The sequence below is a fragment of the Cygnus olor genome, chromosome 3, assembly GCF_009769625.2.
Source record: "Cygnus olor isolate bCygOlo1 chromosome 3, bCygOlo1.pri.v2, whole genome shotgun sequence".
Taxonomy (NCBI): Eukaryota; Metazoa; Chordata; class Aves; order Anseriformes; family Anatidae; genus Cygnus; species Cygnus olor.
The window spans coordinates 110,425,654-110,450,380 of NC_049171.1; the positions used below are offsets into that span (position 1 = coordinate 110,425,654).

Consider the following 24,727-nt stretch of genomic DNA (forward strand, 5'->3'; position numbering starts at 1 on the left):
AAGAATGGAAGGAAATCCTTGCAGAAATGGGCGATCTGAAAGCTGTTCTTCCTGCTGCAATTCGTGATGCGCCTTCCCCTGGCAGATGCCTCAGACTGGAGGTGTCTGGGGAGGAATCGGTGGGGTTTTGGGGACGTGTGTGTGTTGGGGCAAGCAGAAAAAATCCTCGCTGCCCATAACCCTGAGCACCTGGTGTACCCCAGCATTAGTCCCCGAGGACGGGGTTTGGAAGTGGGCCGCTGTGCCCAGCCCGCTGAGGCCGCAGCCTGGAGGTCTCTCAGCTCCTTCCCCCTCCTCGGCCACGCGGTTGTTTGGAGGAGGGTGGGAGCAGGAGGGAAAACCCATGCTCCTGCTGGCCTGCTGCCAGTTGCTAAGGCAGTTTCTTCAAAAGGGAGAGGAGCTGGGAAGGAGGGGGCTGCCTGGAGAGGAGGCAGACGACGCGCACGAGGACGAGGCGGAGAGGAACCCGCAACCACCAGCGATGGAGGCAGAGGAGCTCACCGAAGCGTGCCCGTGGCTGAGGGTTTTTTTCCCCAGTGGCTTTTCCCCTCTGTGGTTTCTCTGGTGAGTACGAGCTGCGCGCGGTCCAGGCTATGCTTCCCTCCAGGCCCGGGGTTAGAGGCAGGAGCGTTATCCCTCCTGGTGCAGGCCCCAGGATCCTGGTGGGACATGGGGGCCTCTTGGTGCCGCGCTGCTGAAGGTGTTTCTGCCCCCTGTGGTGCATACCTGGGCGAGGCTCCTGGGAGCCTGGCTACAGCTCTCCAATCTTCCAGTTATTTGGGCCCAGAGAGGGGCTCATCTGCTGCCATCAGGTATCTGTGGGCTCGCAGAGTTACTGAGCAGCACGGAGCTGAGCATGGGCCTGGGCAGCTGCAGCTCCTGGTCTGAGCAGCTCCAGGCCATCGCTCTTGGAGGTTCATACACAGCGCAGGCCTACGAGGAGGTGCCGTTGTGGGTCCTCCGCCTGGAAACCCTGCTCCTGAGGCACAGGCACGTGGGTGACGGAACCTGCACGTGGCCAGCAGACACCGCGTGTCGGTGTGCCAAACCCTGGTCCTGCTTTCTCCTGTCCTTGGGCTGCGGGGAGTTCTGTGGTGGCTGCACTGGGGTCCTCTCGGCCAGGGGCAGACACTAGAGGGAGGCGCAGGTCACCTGCTCCTCACCGTGTAACCCACCTGAAAAGCCCAGAGCTTCCCCTTGCCGAGCTGGAAGCTTTATGGTGTGGGGCAGGTGGGAAACCACGCGATAAGGAAGGGGTAAGGGGGGGCTGCACGCGGCCTTGGTCTTTTGTGCTGGAGGCATCTCCTCGCTCTGCTAAAGCAGCCACGCGGGAGCAAGGCAGGGCGGTAGCTCTGGGAAGGTAGGTGGCGACAAACCCGGAGCAGCTTTGGGAATGCAATGGGGGCATCCCCGCATGTCCTGCGCCAGGCTGATAGCCGCACGTGTTGCGGTGGCAGACAATAACCCGTCGGTGCAAGGGAAGGCACTGTGTAGCCTGGACAGGAGCGGGGACGCTGGGGAACACGTTTGTGCTCTAGCCTTGGGTGTATTTCACCCCTTCGAGCACGGTGCTTGCTGAGCAGGCAGAAATTCAATCCCCGGGCTGGCTTTCATTCCTACACTTCTCCTTTCTGTGCATTTCACGTGCCCCGTGTCCCCGCAGCCATTTGTCCCCGAGCAGCAGCTGGTGCGCAGCGCGGTGGCTGCGTGTGCCCCGTGCTGCTGCTGCTGGCGGCCGCCCCGGTAACGTGAGCCAGTTCGCTGCAGCTGAGCTGCTATGTGCGGCACGTCGGGCCGGGGGAAACTTGCTGCTTTTCTGTCTGGTTTTGGTTCTCTGTGCCATCCAAAATGGAGCAGTAACGTTTTCCGTGGGTGGTGGAGGCCGCGCGGTGCGTGCAGCGGGGGCGGGAGGGGGTGACTCACTCGCTGCGCGCTGGGGCCAGCCCCAACCCTGCTCCTGGGCTGCGCTCGCTGCTTCGTTGCCTCAAAATGCCTGAGCCAAAGCCAGGGCCAGGCCTCCCCGCTGCTGCTGCTGCCGCCCCTGGAACCAAATACCAGCACCTGCGGGGCTCGGCAGGGGGAAGAGGGCACCACTGGCGAAGAAGCACTGAAGGTATCGGATGCTTCCTGCTGGGGTTTAATGCTCTGAACGAAAGTGCGTTGTGTGTATTAAAAGTGGCCTGATCCTGCTCCCTCGCTGCATGCTGTCGCACACGGTGTCTTTTGTCCAGTCCTGGAAGGGGGCACAGGGCCGGTCCCTCCCGTGTACCCCGTCACCTCCCCTCTCCCCCACACCCTGCCCTGTTCACGGAGGGAAAGAACGAAGCCGGAATTTATTTTAATCGTTTATTGTATAATATAAAACTACAAAAGTAAGACTGCTCATTTCCATGTACATTTGTCCAATTGGTTTTGATTACAGCCCATACCTACATGTGAATACAGTAATCTGGTTTCAGATGTATATGTCTGTAATATTGCATAGAAAAGGCACAGCTCTAAGGTCTGTGGGAGGGGGAAGGGGAAATACAGCCTTTTTTCTTTTTTTCTTTTTTTCTTTTTTTTTTTTTTTGACAATAACAAGCCCTGTTCAAACAACCATGCACTGAACATGTCACACTATTTACACCTTTTCCGGAATTTTGGCCTTTACAGGCGCTAGTATGGATTACGCTCAGAACTAGATCGGAGTTGAGGTTGGGATTTTTGTCTGCAATTTGTATTTTTAAAGAGGTTCCAGAACTTGCATTAGGCTTATTTTCAGGAAAAGAAAAAGTGCTTAAAAAGAACTAATTTCTTGAAAAATGTTCAGTCTCATTAATTAATAGAAGCACTGAAAGCAACTTGCACAGAAGCAGGATATTGAAACCTGAGGGGTGGGGAAAAACAAAACAATCAAATAAACCCTGTAACAACAACGCAAAGTTCACAATACGCCGGAGTTGATTAAACCGTTTGTCAGACAGGACCCATTACAATTTACTCAATTCAATTGTGATAAAAGTGTAAACTTTGGATTCATAACATTGGTTTGAAACAATCCAGGCTATTACCACACAGCAGTGAGGGGGAAAAAAAAAAAACCCCACACGTTACCTCTCGCAAAGTCCAAATTTATTCTTACAGTGATTGCTTCAGCTGGTCTTGCTTCTCTAGGTGGCTGCAGGGAAGGTGCCGGATTGATGCTTTTAGTTTAAGCGTTATGCTGCTCAACCACGTTTTCTTGCCTCTCGGGCTGCCCCGTCCTATGGGGGCTGGCTGGGGACCAGTGCTGCTGCGGCCCTGAACTGGGACCAGTCCGCCAGGACCGGCTGGCTGGGGCGCAGCACTGTGGGCAGCTGGACTCAGCCGCGTGTCTTCACTGTCCTTACCTTCTGGCAAGAGGCTCGGTCTGCTTGGCTGCATCTTCTGGGGCTAGAGGTAACGTCCCGCAGCCTCTGTCACCCAGCGGGGATGTGCTGAACGCTGCCTCTGCGAACATTTTCCGGACCAGCACGCTGGAGGTGATTGCGCTTGCTGCTGGCTCCCCTCACAGACCGAGAGGCTGACAGGGTAGGAGGCTGACTGGGACTCGTTTTGAACATAAAACTGTCCCCCACCCGTACTCCTTTTGCATATTTCAAACAACCAGACCCATATTAGAAAAAGAGTGGTGGTGGTGGGGAAAAAATGTCATGTGAACCATGCATATCCTGACTGGAACTCAATTCATTTTCTCTGAATCTGGCTCCCATACCCTTTTTCATACAGATTTACATTCCTACAAGAGAATACATTCCTACCATACATTCTGTACATGTTACAATCCAGATGTTGTTAGCTTCACAATAAAATAAATATATTTACAGAAGGAAAAAAAAGAATAAATAATTTATGAAAAACAAAAAAAATCACTTCAAATCCAAAGCTCTTTTATTCTGCTCCCATCTTGTCACTTCATTGCACATTAATGTTGAAATCCATCCCTGGTGTAGGTCTCGGAGAAGCCCCGTGTGTGGCTGCGGTGAGGACCACGGGGTGAGCGGCACCGCTGAGACCTTTTTCCCTCTGTGGCCTGCCATGGCTGCCAGCAGGACCAGAACCTCTCCCTAGCCCCACGTGTCAGCTGTGTTGGTGTCCCACCGGATCGCCGCCAGGCCCCCGCGGCAGGGCCTGCGCTTCAGCACCAAGGATACACAGACATTGTCTTCTGAGTGGTAAATGGACTTAGAGCTCATCTCGTCTCTCCTGCGGCTACACCAACTGCACCTAGCCACGCTTCAACAACAGCGCGTGGCTCCAAAAATGGCATTTATGTGAACTTTAGCCTAACGTGGTAGTTGTTTGACTGCATAAATAACCCTCCCCTCCAAAAAAATAAAAAGGGCAGCTCCAGCGTACTGTAAATCGGTTTTTAACCATGGTAATGCGCAGTGCTTACCAAGTTACCGCGTGAAATCGTCGGTGCTACTGCATGCCTACAGCTTTGTGCAAACAGACCCCGCGCCGCATGGCCAATGTTTTCCCAGTTTCTCCAGTTACAAGCGGTGTAGAGCCCAGCAGGGCTGCTTCCCTACAGGCCCGCGGCCAAGCGAGGTCCAGCCGCTACCATGTGCGGTGCGGGGGCATCCCCACCCCTGGGCCCTGCACTGTGCTCGGTCAAAGGGTTTCTGTTGGAAGTGATAACTTATTTTTTAGCCCGTGTAAGGAAATGACTGCAGCTCCATCAGCATCACTGAGTTTGGCTTGGAAAAGAAAGAAAACCCACCCCCGCGCCCAGTTGTCCCCCAGCCCCACGCCTCACCCTGGCAGAGGAGTTGGGCTCCAGAAGCGTTTCATAATTGTACGCGACGCGTTTCATTTCAATTAGGAGTTCCTTCATTGCAAAATGCATTTGCTTTTATACTCTGTCTGTGTGCATATCTATGTTATATCTATCTATCTATACACTAATAAATATATATGGCCTGTTTTAAAGTGCCAATTTATAAAAAGCTGCCTCCTTAAAAGGCAGACAAGACCCAATTTCATCCATGACAAGAAGGGAGCAGAATTGACTGAATATTGCCAAATGACGTAAAACATAATTTAAAATTTCTTAAATAAATATAAAAGTTATTCCTAAAGAAGCCATAGGCATGTCAACAATATAGGTTGTAACCGGCGCTCAACAGCTAAAGTACCATTGAAAAACTAAAATGCCATAGCAACTTCAGCAATAGGCATGATACATTGCAAACATTTTGTTTTTAAATTAAATGTACACCACAATGAACTTAAAAAATGCTATTGGTGCAGTAATGAGAAGACTTCTCAGGTGTTACGGGGAACGGGACCATGCATAGAAAGCTGTGTCTGTATATTCGTTGTAAAACAGGTCTATAAAGTGTAAAGCAGGTAACACAGTTGATACAAGAAACCAACCCTAAACGAGATGCCAAGTGATGTAACGCGACTGGCTCCAGTTTCAACAGCAATGGATATTAAAGCAAGTCCATCCAGTGCAGGTAAGAGATGAGCTTCACTGCAGTAATACTGAAGTTGCCTTTTTCAGCACTTAGCACAGTGAGGTGGGGCGCGGGGAGGAGAAAATGCTCCAAGAAAGGGCGCGTGGACGCTTCGACGCCAGTCTTCTGCCCGCCGGTCAGGATGATGGCCGTGGGAGGGATGCTCCTGGCGAGCAGCAGGCGTGGTCCCCCTCGAAATTGCTCCCGGGGCTGCAGGCGAGGAGGGGCTGCACCGCCACTGCGTTCAGCTCCTCCAGGCTGGAGTTCCACAACTGTTTCCTGCCGACTGCTTCGCGTACGTGTTGGAAAAGGACATGGCTCTGAGTTTCGGGAATCACAGTAGTGCGCAGTGGGTACAGCAGGGAGCAAACACTTGTGAAACTCCTACAGGAGCAGCTCCCAGCCCTTTCTTAAAGCACTTTTTGTTTGTTTGTTTGTTTGTTTGCATTCAGGGAAACCAACTGCAGGCTTATTTGATCCAATTTTCTCTTTGCACCATACACATATAAAACATTACAACTCTGTATAAAAGTACAAGTGGTTCTTGTACATCTGAATTATGCAGGAACTATGTGAGCAAATCCTATCAAAATAGCTATTTTTTGTGTGTATAAACAGCATTTGTTTTTAGAAAAAACAATATCATAAACTGCAGAATCTGTACAAAAATATAAAATAAATTTGGGCAGCAGTTTCTAAACAGCCATGTAAATGCAACACTTAAAGAGGAGCAGGTTAATGCCTCCAAAAGGCTGAATTGCTAAGTCAACCTATACAGGGCTAAAATGGTATTGAGATTATCTAAATAATAAATTTTTTTACCTCTTGCAATAAAACTTATAGAAAAAATAGACAAATATGCACATGCAATTTACAGCTTTCCCAAACATAATCCTTGTGCTTAGCTTTTACAATTTTTTTTTGTAATAACATAACATTGTCTACAATACATATTCTTTCCTATACCAGGATAGTCGGTCTTCCTTGAGGAACCACTTTAAAAAAATCCATTAGAAGTGGTCATACATGGATGAAGGCACTCCAACTCTGCTTGAAGCAAAAACTAGTGTGATCCTTTTCTTTTCAAAAAAGGCAAGCAAGGACGCATGCACAGTGCTGTGAATCGGGGGCGGGAGGGACTATGGAAATACTACCAAGTGTATATACTGGTACTTAAAATTAAAATTTAAAAAAAAAAAAAGAAGAAGAGAGAGAGAGAGTTGCTATATTTCTATATTTTAAGACCCAACAAGCACCTCCATGATGTGATCCAGTTCTGTGAGGTCCATTTTGAAAGGCTGATTTGGAGTTACTGGTTGACTGCTGTATGGCGCGAGCGTTTTTAGGAGCTCATCTGCTGAGACGGGAGCCATTTTGGAGGCAGCCCCCGTGGCAGACGTGCAGGGGTCAAAATCATACATGGACGTGTCAATGTCAGCGAACAGAATGTCGTCCAGGGTCAAGTCTGTGAGGAAACCTGTGGAAGTCGTGATCTCGAAGTTGCCGGGCAGCGAGTCCATGAGTTTGGATTCGGCCGTTCTGCTCTCCGCGACGCCCTCGGGCTTTTGAACGCTGGACTCGCTGGGGTGGTCTTTAGAGTCGGCGGCGGCTGTGTCAGCTGCTACTGCTACTGCCTCTGCGGAGGTAGGTGCGGGACAAAGCTCCTCGATTTCGTCCAAGGCTGAGGAGAAGCTGTCCTTGACTGGTTGGAGAGCAGGAGGTGGTAGTTTCGTCGGACCATCATGCTGGACAGTCGGGGAAGTGCAAAAAGTGTCGTCCTCGAGCAAAGAGGCCGGGGTGAGGCAAGACTCCAGGGGCGTAGTGCTTACGAAGTCAGTGGGGAGCAGGGGCTGGGAGGCGAGATGGCTGAACGCCGGCTGGGCCTCGCGGAAGTTGTCGCTGAGAGGGTCGGTGGGCTGCGAAGCAGTCACAAACACAGGCCTCAAGCTGCCTTCTTGTTTGAGTTCTTCCTGGATTCGCCTCAACATGTTGTTAATTAAAACTGTCTTTTGCAAGCTCGGCTCGGTTAATGGCCTGTGGTTATAAAGTTTCATAAGGGAAATGTTGAAGATAGTCTGACGCTGTAAGGTGTAAGACACCTTAGAGGGACCATCAGTAGGAGACACCACTTTGCCTTCCAACCCATCTTCATGCTCGTCAAACTTCCGCTTTCCTCCTTTCCCCAACATATATCTGAAAGGAAGGAGAAGGCACTGATGAAGCCAGCAAAGCTCAAAGTCTGCTCTTCGCTCCCCCAGCCCCCTCCCTGGCCAGGCACCGTGGGCAGACTGGCCACCCCGTCCCCTCCTTGCTTACCCCAGCCGCCACACGCGCGCTCAACAGCACATTTCCCTCGGGCACGTGTTAAGCATACGGTCCCACCTATCTGCACAGAGTGGACAAGCTCCAGATCCTGCATTAAATTCTCTTTCGAGCTTCCTGGCCAATGCAGTACCATGGCTGAGAATACAAACCTAGCACACCGAGGTTCTTACAACGAATTTCCCTTTTTATTTGAAAGTACGTTTGCGGGGGGAAGGGGAGCGAGGCTCAGCAATCCTATACCGAGAGAAACCTTCACGGCGAAGTCTGGAGTGTCAGCTCTTAGGCTATGCACGGATCTGACCTCGTGGGTTTATTTAACTGATTGCATATGGACTAAACTACTGGAGCAGGAAATGCAGTTATTACACTCATCTCATCGCAGAATTAGATGAATTACAGACAAAGAAGACCCGCCAGGTCATTTAGCCTGATTGCTGAGATTATTCTCTGCACGACATTCTGCTGCCGCAACGGGGGGGGGCCTCGACTCCCGCTAGCGACGGGCCCTGGCTTTGGGGACGCTTTTGGGGACACGGCCACCAGAGAGCCTTCAAGGCTTCTGCGTGGCACCTCGTCACACATGCCAGCCAGCCGTGGGCCCCCAGGCGGGCACCACCTGCCTGCTGCACAGGAGCTTTGCTCTTCTGGGGGCAGGAAACGCTGGCACATGGTGGGGGTGGCAACTGAAATCCTTTCCTCAGCTTCTCCTTGGCTAAGGCAGCGCCAGCAGCCTCTACCACCTCCGGCGAGGCTTTTGGCGCGCGAGGCAGCTCCCTAGCCGCGGACAGACGAGCTCTTGCAACAGAGCAGGAATGCACCGCTCCAGACGAACCATTTGTCTCTGCTTCCCCCAAATCAGAGCGTGTTCCTCACCCAGGACTACATCCATGTCAAGTTTCCTTTGAGGTTCACTGAGAACAAAAGAACGCCTTAGGGCTTTTTAAGAGAACAAAAATCAGCATAAGTGCATGTGCTTTTCTCCTGGTCAGATAGCAGATTTTGAAGAAGGTAACTAAGGCAATTTTACCAAATCTCCCCAGCATCGCAAATCATTGCTGAGCTAAGAGTAAGTAGGGCACTTCAGTCCTCTCTGCTGTCTCTTCCAGGATGTTTCAGAGCACTGAGAAAAGCCTGCAAACGCTCCTCTACACAGCCTAGTCCCAGGCTCATTTTGTCCCCGTTATTTTTGTGACCTAAAGATCCCCCAAGACGCAAAGGAACAAAGGCACCGCCGTGCTGCAACGGGCACAACACCTTATATTGTGCCTCCAAGCGGGGAGGGCTTGAGGGCCAGAAGACCTCTGCCACCACCTATCTTCGGGGAGCAGCCAGGGCTGGGTTTGCCGAAATGTCAGTGGCTGCGGGATCAGACAGCGTGCTGCCCATGCCAGCACCTCCTTCGGGGCTCACACAACAGCAGGTTCCCTCCAGCTCTCTCCCTCACTACCTGCATGGAATGAAGTTGCAACAGATTTATGTATAAACCCATTTTTAACCCAAACGTGACTTCTCCCATACGAGCTTCATTATGCAGCTGGCTCCTGGCTATCGTGCAGGAGACAAAACTTGCCTTCCTTATTTGAGTACAATCCCCAGCTCCCCGGATGGGATCCCCGCCTGCGAAATGACTGCGCCAGGCAGGTCCAAGACGATCTGATCGCTGTATGCCAGTCGCAGACAGACAACATAGCTAAGGGCGTGCAAACACCCCCAGGAACGTCTGCGAAACATTCAAAAGCAAAGAGCCCTTGCGATGTCGTTGGGGTTTCGATTGAAAAAAAAAAAGGAACGAGGTTCAGAAGGCATTTGCTGGATGTTAAATCCCAAATCAGATTGGGTGAAGTGAGCCTTTTCTGGTTAAAAATAAGTCCCAAATCCAGATCATTTTCTAGCATATTATGCAATTAAAAAAAGAAAGGCGGGGGGGGAGGGAGCGAGCTAAGAGGAGCCGAGGAACGGGCAGGCTGCGATCCAAGCTCCTTGGCCAGCTACCAGCGATCCCCGCGCCTGGAATCTCGGGTGAGCAAAACCTCTGAAATTTAGCACTGCCGCTGAAGTCTGGTTTTTCTCTGCTCCCTGGTGTCGCTTCCATGGGCTACTCCAGAGCTGCGCACGTGGGCTCGGGGTGGTGGTGGGGCTTTTCTGTTTAAATGTTGACGACCGACACGCTTCCTTCGACTTCAAGCACCTACAGCGAGAACGGGAGCTCGAGGCTAGCAGGAATCAAAAATCCTACCTGAGTTCAGCGCATGTTAAAGAAGCTGTGGGTTAGGAGGAGAGCGAGCAGCTTTCCGCCCCTTCTGACTCTCTCCTCCCCCTGAAAAAAGACAGACTCTGTCCTAAAGACATACCAACACTCCTTCCGCAATGCTCTATTTAAAGGAGAAATTTTTAAATGGCTCGGGGACTAGGAGAGTTTTGAAGTTTGTCAGGCTCTGCAAGGAATGTATAAAAATATTCACTGCACAAAGCCAACCTTTTTCCCTGTGATAAAGAAAACACCACTGGGGTGGCTGTGCTCAGCTCCCCGCGCTTGATTATTAATTATTATTGTCAGGGGACGTCGGCACGCATTTCTAATGAACCCAATTGAGCTGGTTTCTCTCATTTGCATCCGAGATCGAGGTGCTGGTAGCTGGACATTTTCTAAGCTGGCCAGTAAGAGCTATGGGATCATCATTAGTAAACACAATGATAAGCTCTCTGCGTCGTTTTCCAGGAAGCACAGAAATGATTCAAGGTTTCCTGTATGTATGACTGTCAAGCTTTCACATCTCACTCGATCTTCATGTAGCTCGGTTCAGAGCCAGTCCTTTTAAAGGACAAAACAGATCAGGAAACTCACAATTTCTCCTCTTAGCTTTTCAGCGCAGCTTTCAGTTTTCTTTTCCCCAGAAATGCTCTCTGAAAGCATTTAACTATTAAAGCTACAAAGCAGGGCTGCAGCCTAAGCAGGGGGGTTATTCCCCCAGACAGGGAGCTGGAATGAACACCGCAAGACTCCCAGCTTTACAGAGTTTTATTTTATTCCCTTCTCCTCTGACATGCAAATGGGAATTGTAAAAACATTTTCCTCCAGTTTCCATAAATCACTTCACTCATTCTAAGCAAGGAGGCGGTATCTTTTAGGACCAGCTGATACAGTGGGTAAAAGCACACATGCCTGCAAGCCTTCCTCTGCATCTCCCTAAACTAATCGCATAGTTTCTGACCGCCACAGCTGAAGACAATGTTGCCTGCTTATCCTTTACCCTTCACACCATCTCCTCCAACCAGCAGCTTCACACCTACATTAGGAGATTGGTTTTGTACGTCTCAAGGTAGCGAACAACACAAAACCAAACTGCAAGCTCAAACATCTCAAACAAAAGCCTCGCTGCCCTCCTTCGCAGCCAAAGCTCCTGCTGGGAGGACGAAGACGCCAAACTTACAGATCTGGTTGGGCAAAGATTAGCAGGGGATGAGATACACTCGCACCCTCCCGAGCGCAGGAAGTCAGAGCTGGCCTACTGAGTCATAGGGCTGCAATGGGGACGGACCGACAGCAACCCACCCAAACCAGCCGGGCAGCGACAAGGGGTCGTGCCCGCGGCAGGGTTTTCGTGCATCTGTTTTGGCTGAGCGGCGATCCCGGCCAGAAGTTGTTCTGCTGCGCTTCCAGCGGGCTGCCAGCAGCTGTCATTCTGTGTCCAAGCGCTCGAGTTGAGACGGGATGTCGCTTTGTTGTTGTTGTTTTAATAAGGGGTGTTGCAGGGTTTTGGTATGCAAGTTAGTTTTCAGCGTTACTTAGGTATGTGGAATTAGAGAGTTGAAGAAAGGCCGTGGAAAAACTGAACTTATCCAGGCAAGGGGGGGTGGGGAATTACTCAGAGATTTTCCCCGCTATTCCCCACCAGTTGGCTCCAAAGCTGGAAGACCCAGACCCAAAAATTGAACCATTGCTGTTGAGAAGGCTTCAGCTTGCTTTTTTGCCCATTTAGGGTGATTGCATGCGCCTCAGAGCCAGAGAAATGCTAGCATTGTTTGGGAGTTGGCTTCTCTTAATTGAAAAACAAAAGTAATATATATTTTTTTCATTTGCATGTCAATTAGCCTCCTTTTATTGGTGCTGCATGCTCTTCAGCCGGAGCTGGAAAAAAAAATGCAGTTGGGACTCAGCAGAAGAGATAATCAGCCTGGAGCGGGTGGTGCTCTGGAGTCAACCATAATCGATTACACACAAAAAGCTTGTGCAATGCCTGGCTGTGTCTCCGAGCCTACTTAGCGACGACTCCTTCGCTCTGCAGAGGAGAGAGAGAGGCATGTGCCCAGCGTGAGAGAAGTGCTGCACGCATCAATTGTGTGTACGGTGTTACACCTTGTCACTGCTGGGCTATTTCTGAAGTCTTTATTAATTGGGAATTTGGCATCGGGAAGCAGCGGATATGTAAAAAATGGAGGGGAAAAGTGATTTAGTTATCTCAGCAGTAATAAAAACACCCTTTAATGTTAACTCGCAAAAGCTTTTAACAGTTTAGCTTAAAATGCCTCTCAAGGCTGAGGGCTTTTCTTGGAAGCCAGTTCCACAACCCCTGAGTGCCCCCTGCTCAGAGGCAGGCAGGAAGGAAGAGAAAGAAAGGGGAACTGAATGACGAGAGGGATGGTGGAAGGGCATCTTTCACAAGTCACCTCTCCACTCTCAAATTTATGCCACCCTATCAGCCAGGCTAGAGGATGAACAGGTTAACGCAGTGAGGCTCACTGTTAGAATGTTGCTCAGAAAAGTAAATGCAGAAAAAGAGAGAAAAAAAAAAAAAGAAAAAAAAAGGCATTTCAGGGGGATTTAAAAAAAAGCAACACTTCACGCCCATGCAGGAAAACACAGAAGTCCTTGAAACTGCACAGAAAGTTGAAAACATGCACACTGAACTCCCAAAACTAAGTTTCCCAAATCTCAGGTACAGATGAACCTCACCAGGGCTTCTCGGAGACTCTATCCAGTAAATTACGCAAGCGCTTTCTGTGTCACTTCTGGAACATGAAACATTATTTTCCTCTCCTCCATCCCTCCTCGCTCCTCATCCTTGAGGGTTGCCTTGGCTGTATCCTGGCCCAACGGTAGTCAATGAGTGTTTTGTTACTGACTTCAGCAGGATCAGGATTTGGCACTGATAGCTGCAGGACCAAAATAAAAAGGTCTTTTGTGCCAACTGGGTTCAACTGGCAAGGCGAGGGCCAGGTCCTCCGAGCTAACAGAGGCGTGCGCCGCTTAGAGGCGTCGGCGCGCTGCCGGATCCTGCCCGAGGGACCACCTGAGCTTACAACCAGAGCGGAGGCATCCTCCTCCCAGCGCCTTTTCAGAGCTGGAAAGGAAGGGAAAGAGCGGAGGGGAACGCCAGTAGAAATCTGGCACCCTCTCCCAGCCTCGCTAAAAACAACAGAGCAAGCCCAGGTGTCGAGGTTTAACGGCAGGGCTGGAGCGAGCGAGCAGCGCGGACTTGGAGAGGTGAGGGCCACCACGCCATGAAAATCGGCCCTCCTCGAAACTTTCATCTGTTGACACCGGGGTCTTTAAATCCTGGCACAGCAGCATCCCTGGGAGCTAGTACAGCATGTACCATGCAGTAATGCACGGCTACGTTCAATATGCTGCAGCTGGCTTGCAATTTGTACACTGACAGGGCTGGGTTTTTTCTTTTTCTTTCTTTTTTTTTTTTTTTTTGCAAGGCTGCTTCTCAGGATCTGATGCAGATTTTACTCGTTCAAGTTTAATGCGTCCATGCTGCCTGGCTAGAGGGAGGGCTCCTGACAAGCGCTGCTGGGTAAGAATTTGGTCTAATGGCAGAGGGCAGCAAAAAACAAAAACCCAATACCAGACGTGGAGCCGGAGAACAGAACCGTGCTGGGCTTTCTGTCCCCTCCAGAACCATGCCCTCCTATTTACAAGGTTTGTTTTCCCTGACACTCGCACTTTATCTTAATGCTGGCTGCTTTTTTGTTTTGCCTTTTTTTTTAAGAGGAAAAAAAAAAAAGTGAGGTTTAATAAGCACTTACAAAACTCTCCTTTAGAGCTCTATCAAAAAATTGGCCTCCTGGGTAGCTCTGTGCTTCCAGAGAGCACAGGGAATTGTTTTTTCTGTTTGCAAGCCTTCACTGTGAGGCTGTCGTCGCCAGCAGCAACCATAAGCGGCAGGTATTTCGCATGTACGTTTTGTAGGGGCAGACTCTTCCCATCTCCCGCGGCGGATGGGTGCACCTCGGCTCTCGCGGAAGCTGCGGAGAGGCAGGCAGAGCCGCTTGGTGCTCAGGCTGGAAGCGCCCCGCAGCCAAATTCGGCGAGCGAGGCAGCTCCCCGCTGTTGGCACCCACCACTGAAGGCTGTGGCAGAGCTCTGGCAGGTAGCAGGGGGAGTGAGAGTGGTCTTTTCCAGCTCGCGCTAGTGTCGAAATAAGAAGGGAAGCCACAGCGGGTGACTTTCGGAGGCTGATCTAAGAAGGATTTAGCTAGGGTTGGTGCGAGGAAACCTCCTGGCAAAGGGGAGACGAGAAGCTCGGCCACCCGTATTTTTGGAGCGCCCGAAGCACCGTCGCTCCCGCGGGGTATGATTTTGGTGCTCGCAGCCTCGAGCCCCCCGTCCCTGAAGGCGCGTCCGTGCGAATCAGCAAGTAAGGTGAAGCCTTCCCTAGCAAATAAGCAATGCAATTATAAAGCCAGTCAATAGCGTAACGCCAGCCAACGTGTTCCAGCGATATTTTGAAACTGTAATTTGATCCTACTGTTTCCATCCTCGTGCCTTGCCTGCTCTCCCTTGTTGCATACTGTACTATTTGAGGCCCAGAGGGCAAAGCAAGCTCTTGCTGTTTGTTAATGATCAGAAACTGCGTTTCGAGCGAGAGCTCTCCGCGCGCCGCCCACACTACTTTCTTGATAGTTTCTTCAACTCGCAGCCCGCCGAAGCCCTATTAGAAGGCTCTGTGAAAAACAAAAGGCAGCAAAACAACCAGAAACACGACTTAGGAACTCCACTTCTGTCTTCAGTTTCCAGCTCCTTTCTACCAGGCTAAAAAAAGGCAAAGCCGCAGTCTAAGGCAATCTCCGACTCTGCAGTGTGTTAAGTCTTGCAGGAAACATATGCTACTATTAAATTGGAAACAGTTTCTAATGCTGTCAGTTTGCTAAATGTAACACGTTCTCTTGGAAGAAGCGGAGCAGTTTTAATGTTTTTGACTAACTGCACACACCAAACAGAGTATGTCTGATAAAGCTGGAATGGGCTCCAATAAATATAGCTTAGGATAAATTACTGCCTCATTAAGTAATTGTTTGGGAAAAGGAGAGCAGGTTTTCTAGATTATAGCCATGTTATTAAGGGTGTTTATAATATTAGGAATTCTATCAGGGTAGCAGACCTTAATACGAGTTTAAATCAGACGAGCACTTGTTAGCTCGTTAAGCCATTAAAAACTACCCTGGCAGAATTAGGAGGTGAACAAGACTACACAGGTTCGGCGCAGGGAAAGCTCGCGAGGCGCGCTGCGAAGGAAGGGGCTGCCGTCCAGGCAAACGCCCCGAGTACGAGCAACTTTTGTCAGTACAGAGGAGGAGAGGGCATAGCTGGAGAGCATGCCGAGGCCAGAAAACGTTTAGTCAAACCAGGCTTTATTCGCGTACAGGAAGGCAGTCATGTTTACTGGAAAAAGAGCAGGTTTGGATTGCCCGGCAGAAGAAATTTCTCTCTCCAAAGGTCTCAAAATGGCAATTCTCACGTGTTCAGCCTCACACACAGCCTCCCATCAGCATCCTTACAGCGGCGTCCACCAGGTGCCACAAAGACCCCGGCCTGCCCTTTTTTGGTCTCGTCCCTAACTGGAAACTTCACGAAACACCCTTCCCACGGCTGCTAACGCCATCTCACCACGAACACCAGCTTCGACACAGACCTTGGCGGATGACTACCGCTAGTAACTGCGGTACTCGGGGTGGTCACGGGGCAAAGCCGCCTCCTCCTCGTGCCATGTCTAGGCAGACCCCTCTTTATGTCCTCCCCCAGCGTGGCTGCACGCGCCATCTACTTAAAACCACATCCATGCCACCATGCCGGGGCTCTGAGGAGCCTCCCCACTGGGAGCAGGCTTTGCCGAGGCTCCCCCCGTGCTTTGAAGAGCCACCCCGATGAGCTGGGCCAAGGTTATTCTCAAATTCAGCCTCCACGTGGCGGCATTAAGGAAGCTGCCAGGCCTGCCAAGCGTGAATCAAATTATACCGCGCTGCGTGCACACGGGCTGGGACGGCTCTGCTGCCAATATCAAAAGCTCAAGGACCAGGATCTGCATTACGCACCTGGGCATCAGCAGTAGGAAACCGGAGCTGCAGTAAATAAAACCAGGCGCTGCGCTAGGCCAGCTCCTCAGACTTTACTACACGATTAGCTGATGATTCAGTAGGCTCTGCTTGTTGTCACCTGAAAAACATGCGAGGGCTTCTACGCACAAGTCTCCCCGGGACCAGCCAAGCAGCTCCGCCTGCTCCGCGCTGCCGTTTCTTTTCTGGCACCGGGGACCTCCTCGCCCAGCAGCCGCCAGCCCTGCCAGCAGGACCGGGGCACGACGAGGGCTCCGCGCAGGGAGAAGCAGGGCCAGCATCTCTTCCAGCAGTGGAGCAGCAGCAATTAAGATGGCCGTGTACCGCTTCAGGGCCCAATTCAGCCAAGAGCCGACCGCCTTCCTTTTCTTCCCACTTCAGAGCCTGCAGGCACCGGCAGAGCGAAAGCACTGGCTGAGAGGAGGCTCCTTACTTGGAAATTACATTCGAGGCGATCTGAAAGGGCTGGTGCAGCCACAAGAAAGTGACTGCTAAAATGACACGCCTGCAACACCAAGATGCTACTGGTCAGTCTCTAAGGGAGGGTGACGAAACAGCAAGGCTGGCTGTACATCCTTCCTCCCCTGCAACGCTGCTCCAAACAATAGATTACAGCAGCGTTGCGTTTCAGCGCACAAGACAACTCGACAGGCACATGCATGTCATGATCTAGCTGATATTTTTAGTGTACGCAGGGACTGAGCGTCGTAGACCTAGCTTTACGGGATGTGTGCAATTCCTATAAAGGTTAATGAGGGTGGTGTGTGCATCCAAGAGGGACCAGACCCCTTTGTGGGTAATAAGAGAGAGTTTTTCTCACGTATTTATAATTACTTGGTTAGAGTCCTTGCTTGCAAGCGGATCGTAGTGCTTTTTCCCTAAAGATAGCTTGTTTTTCCCCCTCGTTGCAGACCCTTAATAAACACTTGGGGGAAAAAAATACCCACACTGCTGTGGAAAGAACTGAATGGTTTGCCAAAAAGTAGGTTATTGCTCTGAAAACAGTGCTGAATAAATTATCACAGTCAAACTGAAAAGCAGCATACTGGGGGGGGAAGGGAGGGGAAGAGAAAAAACTCCAAAGAAACGTATACTGCAAAATGCAAAATACATCCCAGCAATGACAAATCATTTTAGTTTCTGGCCTGCAGGTTTTATTTGTTAACCAGTTTCTTGCTATTGAAAGTTAAAAGAGGAGAAAAACAAAGATTATAACAGAAGGCATTTCCCTGGCACTTTTTAAAGGAGTTACACTGCACAAGGGTTGTTTTCAACATCTTTACTTAAATAAAATGAACACAGCCCTGCAAGCAAGAATACTCTGTGAAAAAAGCACCCACCCACCCTCGTGTTTCTTTTAAAGATGTGGAAAAGCTGTTGGGCATTTCTCCACCAATGAGAACCCCCCAGAAAAATGGTAGTTAAAGTTTGACATGAAAGTTTGCTAAGACGGTGTTAAGTGATGTTAGACAACACGATAACTGTTGGCCTTTCAGCCCGCTGCTCTAAAGCTCTCACATTTGTAGAAATACAGCATGTGTTTCCACGTCCAGCGAAGGAGCCTTCGGAAAGCTGATAAAGGGAACTTTGGCCAGCCTTGAACTACTCTCAGCTATTACCAGCTACAAGTCAGAGAGGAAAGAGATTTAATTTTTCCTAGCACCTGTTTGATTGCACAATAAAACTACTACACCGAAGCAGTCCCCTTTGAAATAGTCACCGTACGATCCACGTAAATTTTATGTGTAGTAGTTTAAACATTCTCAAATAAACCACTTTGACTTATATGGGGACACCCTTTTAACAGCATATTTTAACAATCCACGTATTCAATACGTATTTGGAAGCACGCTTACTACTGGTCAATTAACGTGGAACAAAAACTCGATCATAAAGTAAGTCTCTGGGAATTAGGAGTGGAAAATACAGACGGAGAAGAGACTGGGAAACTGAAACTAAACATCCTAAACCTCATTTTGTTTTCGGTCAGACACAAGCCATTCACCTCACCCAGGACGTTATTATGCTAGTTTTCCCCACAATTAAACAAAAAGCAAAAACAAACAAAAAGGAAAAAATAAAAAGCCAGCAACCCTTCTGACAGCACATATGTACAACGTACGTTCCGCTGACAGCTACGAGAAGCACGGCAGCAACAGGAAGCTTTCTGCTGTATGCTACACGCATACAGAAAATATGATCTCACTTCTCACTCGCAAGGCGTTTGTGTAATACTTTAGTTAGGGGAGGAAAGGGGAAGGGTTGCTTCGAAGGGCCGGTTTTGCCAAACAGATGGAGAAGGAGGGTAAGAGAGCCTAGGCTGTGTGCTCGATCACCAGAGGGTAACCTAAGCAAGTTATTGCCCCCCTGGGACAGCTGGCACTGAAGTCACCCCGGTCAAAACCCCTCCAACGGCAGCAGAGCATAATAAAGTGTAAGTCATTCCTCCTGCACGGGGACGGGTGCACGAACCGGCCGGCAACAAATCATGCTCCGAGAAAAGGCACAAATGGAGAGGGCTCCCTCACAGGCACACACGTACGCTCACGCACAGAGATAAGAAAGCAAAATGTTACCACTAGCTGTAAAAACGCCGTGGTTTGCGCACGAACGCCGGTCTCCTATCTTGATGAAGTGTGTATTTTAAAAATATGCAAATCCTATGCATGCACGTGTACCTATTAACCACTTCTTCCAAGTGTGAAAGGTTGCCTGTAAAAACACATGAAAAGTGAAGCGTTTGTGGAGGCACCGGAAGATGACGATGTATTTCTGAATTAGGTTTTAAAACTTCATTTTGCAGCTACCTGAAGTTAAGACAAAGCTGCCTTTAGGCGTCTGAAACTAGTCAGACCTGCTGTAGCAGTTGCACAGTCTGCTTCAAATATGCCCTCCACGCTCCTTTCAACCTCCACCCCAACATATATCCGCATAGTTTGCCTCCGATCATGGGTGGTTCTTTCTATAGCACAGTTCGCTCAGCCTTATTGCCTGCCTGACACGCCAGGAGCTTTTCAAAGACTGATGTTACAGGCCTCAGTATGAAAAAGCTTGCAAACTGCAAAGGGAGGAGTTGGTAATTGTCACGTTTCCACTGAAGGCGAGCGCGGCTCAAACAGCTCAGGGGGTTCTGGGGAGGTCGAAGATCTGGGATCAAGAGAAGAGTTTTTTTTCATTACAGATCATCCGAGCAAGTTTTCGGGTGAGTTTAGATCTTTCCACCAACTCAGGGTTCCTTTGAAAAAGGAACTTCTTTCTTCTGCTACTTCCATATACCGCCCAGTTTTAAAAATAACATTAAAGAAAACAACCCACTTTTGCACTTTTCTCTTTTGTGTTCATAACATAGAATACAATTTTATTCAAACTTCCCTGGAAGCAGAAGCTGCCAGATGAAATCAAATATGTCTTACTGGTGTGAAAGCAAGGGAAACAAGCTTTGGCTCCCAGTAATTACACGGACTGAGATTCATGTCATTCAATGCCACTTAAAACTCAGTTCCAATGTGTTATTAACGAGAAGTTTCTCGTTAAGCCCACTGCTCATCAAAACACCGACCAGGTCATACAGACTGGGAACTTGGGGTGTTGTAGGGCAACCCTACAGTTATGTACCATGCAGGGCAGAGGACCAAATCCGGCCCTGCGTTTGGACAAGTGATGGCTCAAACTTGCACACAGGGGACACTGAGCATGGCTGTGACACACAGCAGCAGCCTGGCCCCTCTGATGTGGCAGTGGCCGCTGTCTCACTTGCCCCAGATGAGGCCTGGTCCTCAACAAAGCAAAGGCATGAAAGGCTAAAACTTGCTCTCTGGTGGCTCTCTGGCTCTGTAAGTCTTTTCCAGCTACCTTGCTCCTCGCCACAACTTGACGCCTTTTCTGAAGCCTGTCGGTGCCGTACCCTCGCGCTGCTCTGTGTCCCCAGAGATGGTCCCGGCTCTCCCTTGGGAACGCCACTCGAAGCAACTCTTCCCCGGCCAGGAATTCCCCTTCGAGCTGAAGGAATCTCCCGGCCGCTGGTCGAGCACGGGAGCCTTCACGGCTCCTCCCGGTCGCTGTGCGCTGACACAGAGCATCTGACACACTCGGCCAGGCGAACGGCGCCGCGCGGTTTCTATTCTGCACGGTGACACACCGTCTCGTCCCCGCCTGGTTAGAAGGGAGGGCAGGGACCCTGCTGCGCTCGGTGCGGCACCAACGCGGGACGTGCAGGCTTATTTCTTCCACAAAGCCGCTGCAATCTCCCAGCCACATGTTTGCTTTGAACTTTGTTTTTGCTCGACTTCAGTGCACCCAACAGCAAAGTTAGCGTTGCATTTACAGGGCTGCCTTTCCCTGCTTGTGTTAAACAGTCAGCATTGTTATTTTATTTTTTTTTTGAGTGTTTGCACTGGTAATGCTGAACAAACCGAAAAACCTGAAGCCTCCGCTATAGCAAACACAAAAATTGACTTTGTTTATAAAAGAATTAAAGAACTAACACATGTTGGAGGGTCTCTCTCCACTTACAGAAAGCAGGCACTTCTTCATGACAGCACAGTGTTTCTGACTGGCAGAAGTTTGGACATAAAACAAGCGGCAGAAAACATGCAATGCTGGGCCCCCAGAGAAAGTCGGCACCGTTCTGGGATTGGCAAATTCGACTTCCTTCAAACTATTAATTAGCAAGAGATTCATCCACACTCGAGGCCCGTGCGCACTGCCAACCTGCTTCCATTTAAACTGGACCTTGCTCCCTCCTCGGGTACACTCGTGATCTTTGGACTCGGTAGCTGAGAGCTGCCGTTTCTGGCACTGATTTGTGCATGTGCGCCTGCTCCGGCGCTGCTGCAACTGGAGCTGCCTCCTCCTGCGCCGCTCGCACGTAGAGAGCTGGCTCATAAGAAGGTGTATCCCTGCTATCCAGACCTTATAAAAAGTAGATTACCAGAAAACTACTTACACTTTTAGAGCGCTGCGTTCTCCCCGCTTGACAGATTACACTTTAAGATGTTACATAAAAGCAAAAATGGTCACAAGTATTTTGGATCACCTGTCTGGCGTTAGCGCTCTTGGAGATGAACTGTGCCAGGAGTGTTTTACATCAGTGTGAAAAAAGTCAGAGTTCCTGAAAGGATTTTTTTTTCCCTATGAATTATTTATTGGAAAAATAAAAGCAGCTTGTGTAAATGATGGCAAAATCCTCCAAACTAGATACCGCATATGATCTGTTGTACTTCATGGAAGCTAAAAAAAAATTGGAATATGAAATTTGAGGGTTTTCTTGATAGTAGTACATTATCTCAAACTCCTTGATGCCTCTCAGGCAGACAATTCAAATGCCTGGATTATTTATATCATTATTTCTACCAAAACACTGAGAGAAACAGTGGCATTACTTCAGCTTTCCCATTAAAAAAAATAGCAGGTGTACAAAGGAATACAATTACATTTCTTAATAAATCAGCACCTACAAACGTATTTAATGTTCTTAAAGACTGCTTCATCTACAGACAAAACCTGAAGTACCTACGGCTAGCAAGTTTCTTTTTGTTTGTTTTTAATCAGCTTCAGAGAGAAAGAAATCAGCTCGACACAAAAAATCAAAGTGATGTTTTAATATGCACAAAGTCTAGCTTCATTCGTTAGCAGTCCAATCCAGTTCCTGCCAAAAAGGAGTGGGCGGTTTTTGCTACCAACTTAAATGGAAGTAGGATCAGTCACGAAAGGAGGAAAACCTACAGCTGTGCTGTTAGGTGCTGCAGTGTGTGCCTGGACAATGGAAGTGTCCCCTAGGACCAGCTCTCATATACCTGCCTGGCAGCACAAAGTGATAGCCTCCTGCTATCTCCACCACCACCACTGGCTTGCTACGTTAAATCACATTCAAAGGATACCACCTTAAAAAAAAAAAAAAAAAAAAAAGTGTGCATTTTAACTTCAGGCAGGAAAGGCTACTTCAAACTTACCCTGCCTAATCAACTGCTTAATTTCTAAGGCAATATGTGTATAAGCTACAGCAACTTCACAATTCGTTTCTACAGTTTGCTTTACCATGTGACAGCTTCCCGTGCACTTCAGAAGAAACTGAGGAGCCTTCAAAAAAAAATTTAGTACCCTGTGAGAAGCCCACGAGACTTAGCACCAACACATCTGGATAGAGCATTTTACGCAGGTGAATCCCTACAAACCTGAATAAAAAGGCAGGAGCTGCCTCTTCAGCTCACACGGGCAGAAACCGTGTGCCGCGCTTGAGACACACAGGCATAAAACTGATGTTAGGGGGCAGCCAAGCCCTCTCCCACCATTGTTTGAGCAATAACACGTTCCACGGCGGCCAAATCCAGCACCCACTGACGGCAGTGAGAGCCACCCTGCTGACTTCACCGGGCACCAGCTGAAAAAGCCTGGACTTCCCTGATCCCGAGAGCTTTGGGCTTGCCTGAATGCAGGCTGCCACACGAGACAGCTCTGACGTGCTGCGCTGCCGGCCGGCAAAGGGGTTAGCAGCCCCCCGAGACGGAGGTGAAATGGGCAGATTTGTTTAATTTTATGCACGCGGCTGACAGGCAACTGTGAGTTTGCCACCGAAGGTCCCAGAGGGATGGCACACGAACCTCTCCGTAGGTTTCCAACTAAAGTGTCCCAGGGTTTTCCAGCTGTGCTTGACTTAGTGCAAGACATGACAGTGGGTAACTGCACTCCAATTTTCGTGCTTAAAGAAAGCTTATCTCCCCAGATCCTGACACATCTTCCCGGCTCCTGATGCACCGACACGAGCAAGGCAGCGAATGCTCTGAACGAGAGAGAGGGGCACTAAAAAAGAAGATTTGCTTCCCAGGGCTGGAGTCCCACTCGAGGCGCAGCGTTTCCACCACCGTTTCCCAAAGACAAACAACCCCTGCCTGCTGAAGCCCCCCCCCCCCAGCCCCCAATTTCTCCTCCCTGGCTCAAGGAGAAGCCCCACTAATCCCCAGCCCTAACACCAGCCCCGGGAGGGGTCCAGCCAGCGGGCCAGCCGTGCCCAGCCATATGTCAGCCCTCCTCCTGCGCACCCAAAATCCCCCCCAGGCCCTTCAGCTCGCCTTGCCACTACGCCGCCAACTTCGGGGGAACCCCAAAACCCCTCTCTCTTCTCAGGAAATCGGAGGGCGGCTGGGTCCTGATGGCTCAAACGGCTCCCCCAGTGCTCACAGTGGGGTTTCCTCCACTGTGGGGACTTTTGGGGGGCCAGCCCCGACCCAAAGTAAGCCCTCCACCAGCACCTGCTTGGGCTGGGGGTGCCGCGCATCGCCCAGGGAAAAGGGGTGGGAGGCAGGTTTTAAGGACAACTCAAGCCCTTTTGGGCTCACCTGCCTCCCCCCGCTCCGCCCCCCCCCCCGGCCGTGGGGCCCCCAGCAGGGGGAACAGGGCGATTTGACCAGCCCAGCGCCCCGAGCCCCCCTCCCGGCCCCACTCACCACATGCAGCTCCCCCTGGGAACCAAAGCCTGGGGGGGTCGGCACCTCTCGCCCTCAGAGCAGCTCCATCTGTCGCTCCCGCGCCGGCTGGGAGGAGGAGGAGGAGGAGGAGGAGGAGGAGAAGAAGGAGGAGGAGGAGGAGGAGGCAGTGTGAGGATTTAAGCCTCCGCTCCGGCCCGGCGGCTGCGCTCACGCAGCATTATACAATGGAGGAGGAGGAGGAGGAGGCGGGAGCAGCCCCGGCTCCAGCACTTGCCGCCAGCACTGACGCCAGGGGCGGCTCTGGCGAGCTCCTCGCCCTCCGGCCCGCGGCAAAGCCCCGCCTCGGTCCGGCCTTCCTCCCCCTTCCTCCTCCTCCTCCTCTCCCGGCCCGGCGGCCCCGGGCGGCAGCGGGCCCCGCTCCGGGACAAAGGCGGTCGCCAAGCGCCGACCGCAAGAATGCCAAATATCCCGGGTGGCCCCGGGGGGGGCCGCTGCCTGGCCGCCCCCGTCCCCCCTGCCTCAGCCGGGGGCTTTACCTGAGGGGCACGGCGGTGTTCCCCCTCCCCGGGGCCGCAATTGGGCTGTGAGGGGCTGGCGGGGCGCTCCCCTGAGGGAAAGACGGGAGCTGGGCCCTCAGAGAGGGGTCGGTGGTTGTTTGGTTCCCTCGGATTTGTGTTGGTTCCCTCAAATTTGTGTGGGCTCCCCAAATTTGTGTGTGTTCCCTCAAATTTGGGTGGGCTCCCCCAAGGGCTCGAGATCCCAGGAACCGCAGCTCCAACGCCTCACGGTCCCGGCGCCATCTCGGGCGGTTGCGTCCCACTGCGGCGCCTGTACCCGGGTCCAATAAAGCTTTAAGAGCAGCCATAAAGGTGATTATTAGTCATTAAGAGCACGACGTGTATAGGTATTACGCTCAGAACGTCCTGTAATGATTTGTGATCAATCAGGCTGACGGTCTGCTTGGAAGTCAAGTTCCCTTTCCAACCTGAAAACCGAAAAGAAGAATGGTACCTGGAAATCATATGTTGAAAACCCACAAAGGACAGGAAAAAAAAATAATGGAGTGAACCTGCCAAAACAGAAGGGTGATTTTACAGATTCTTAAAATTAGACCTGAAAAGCCACCCATCTAATTGGGGCTTAAAACACCAA

The 24,727-nt window shown here is 50.5% G+C and overlaps 1 protein-coding gene across 3 annotated transcripts in view; it reads right to left on the reverse strand.

The window, feature by feature from the left end:
• Positions 1-2,332: 2,332 nt before the first annotated feature.
• Positions 2,333-24,727, reverse strand: part of SERTAD2 (SERTA domain containing 2) — an 82,023-nt gene continuing 59,628 nt past the window's right edge. For 2 of the 3 annotated variants that reach the window (XM_040553230.1, XM_040553229.1), the window contains one exon: positions 2,333-7,679. In XM_040553230.1, coding sequence (XP_040409164.1) covers positions 6,725-7,675 — 951 coding nt within the window. In that variant the 5' untranslated portion in view covers positions 7,676-7,679 and the 3' untranslated portion in view covers positions 2,333-6,724. Of the gene's footprint in view, positions 7,680-23,593; positions 23,939-24,727 lie in introns of those variants that run through there. The other variant, XM_040553228.1, reaches the window with a different exon arrangement.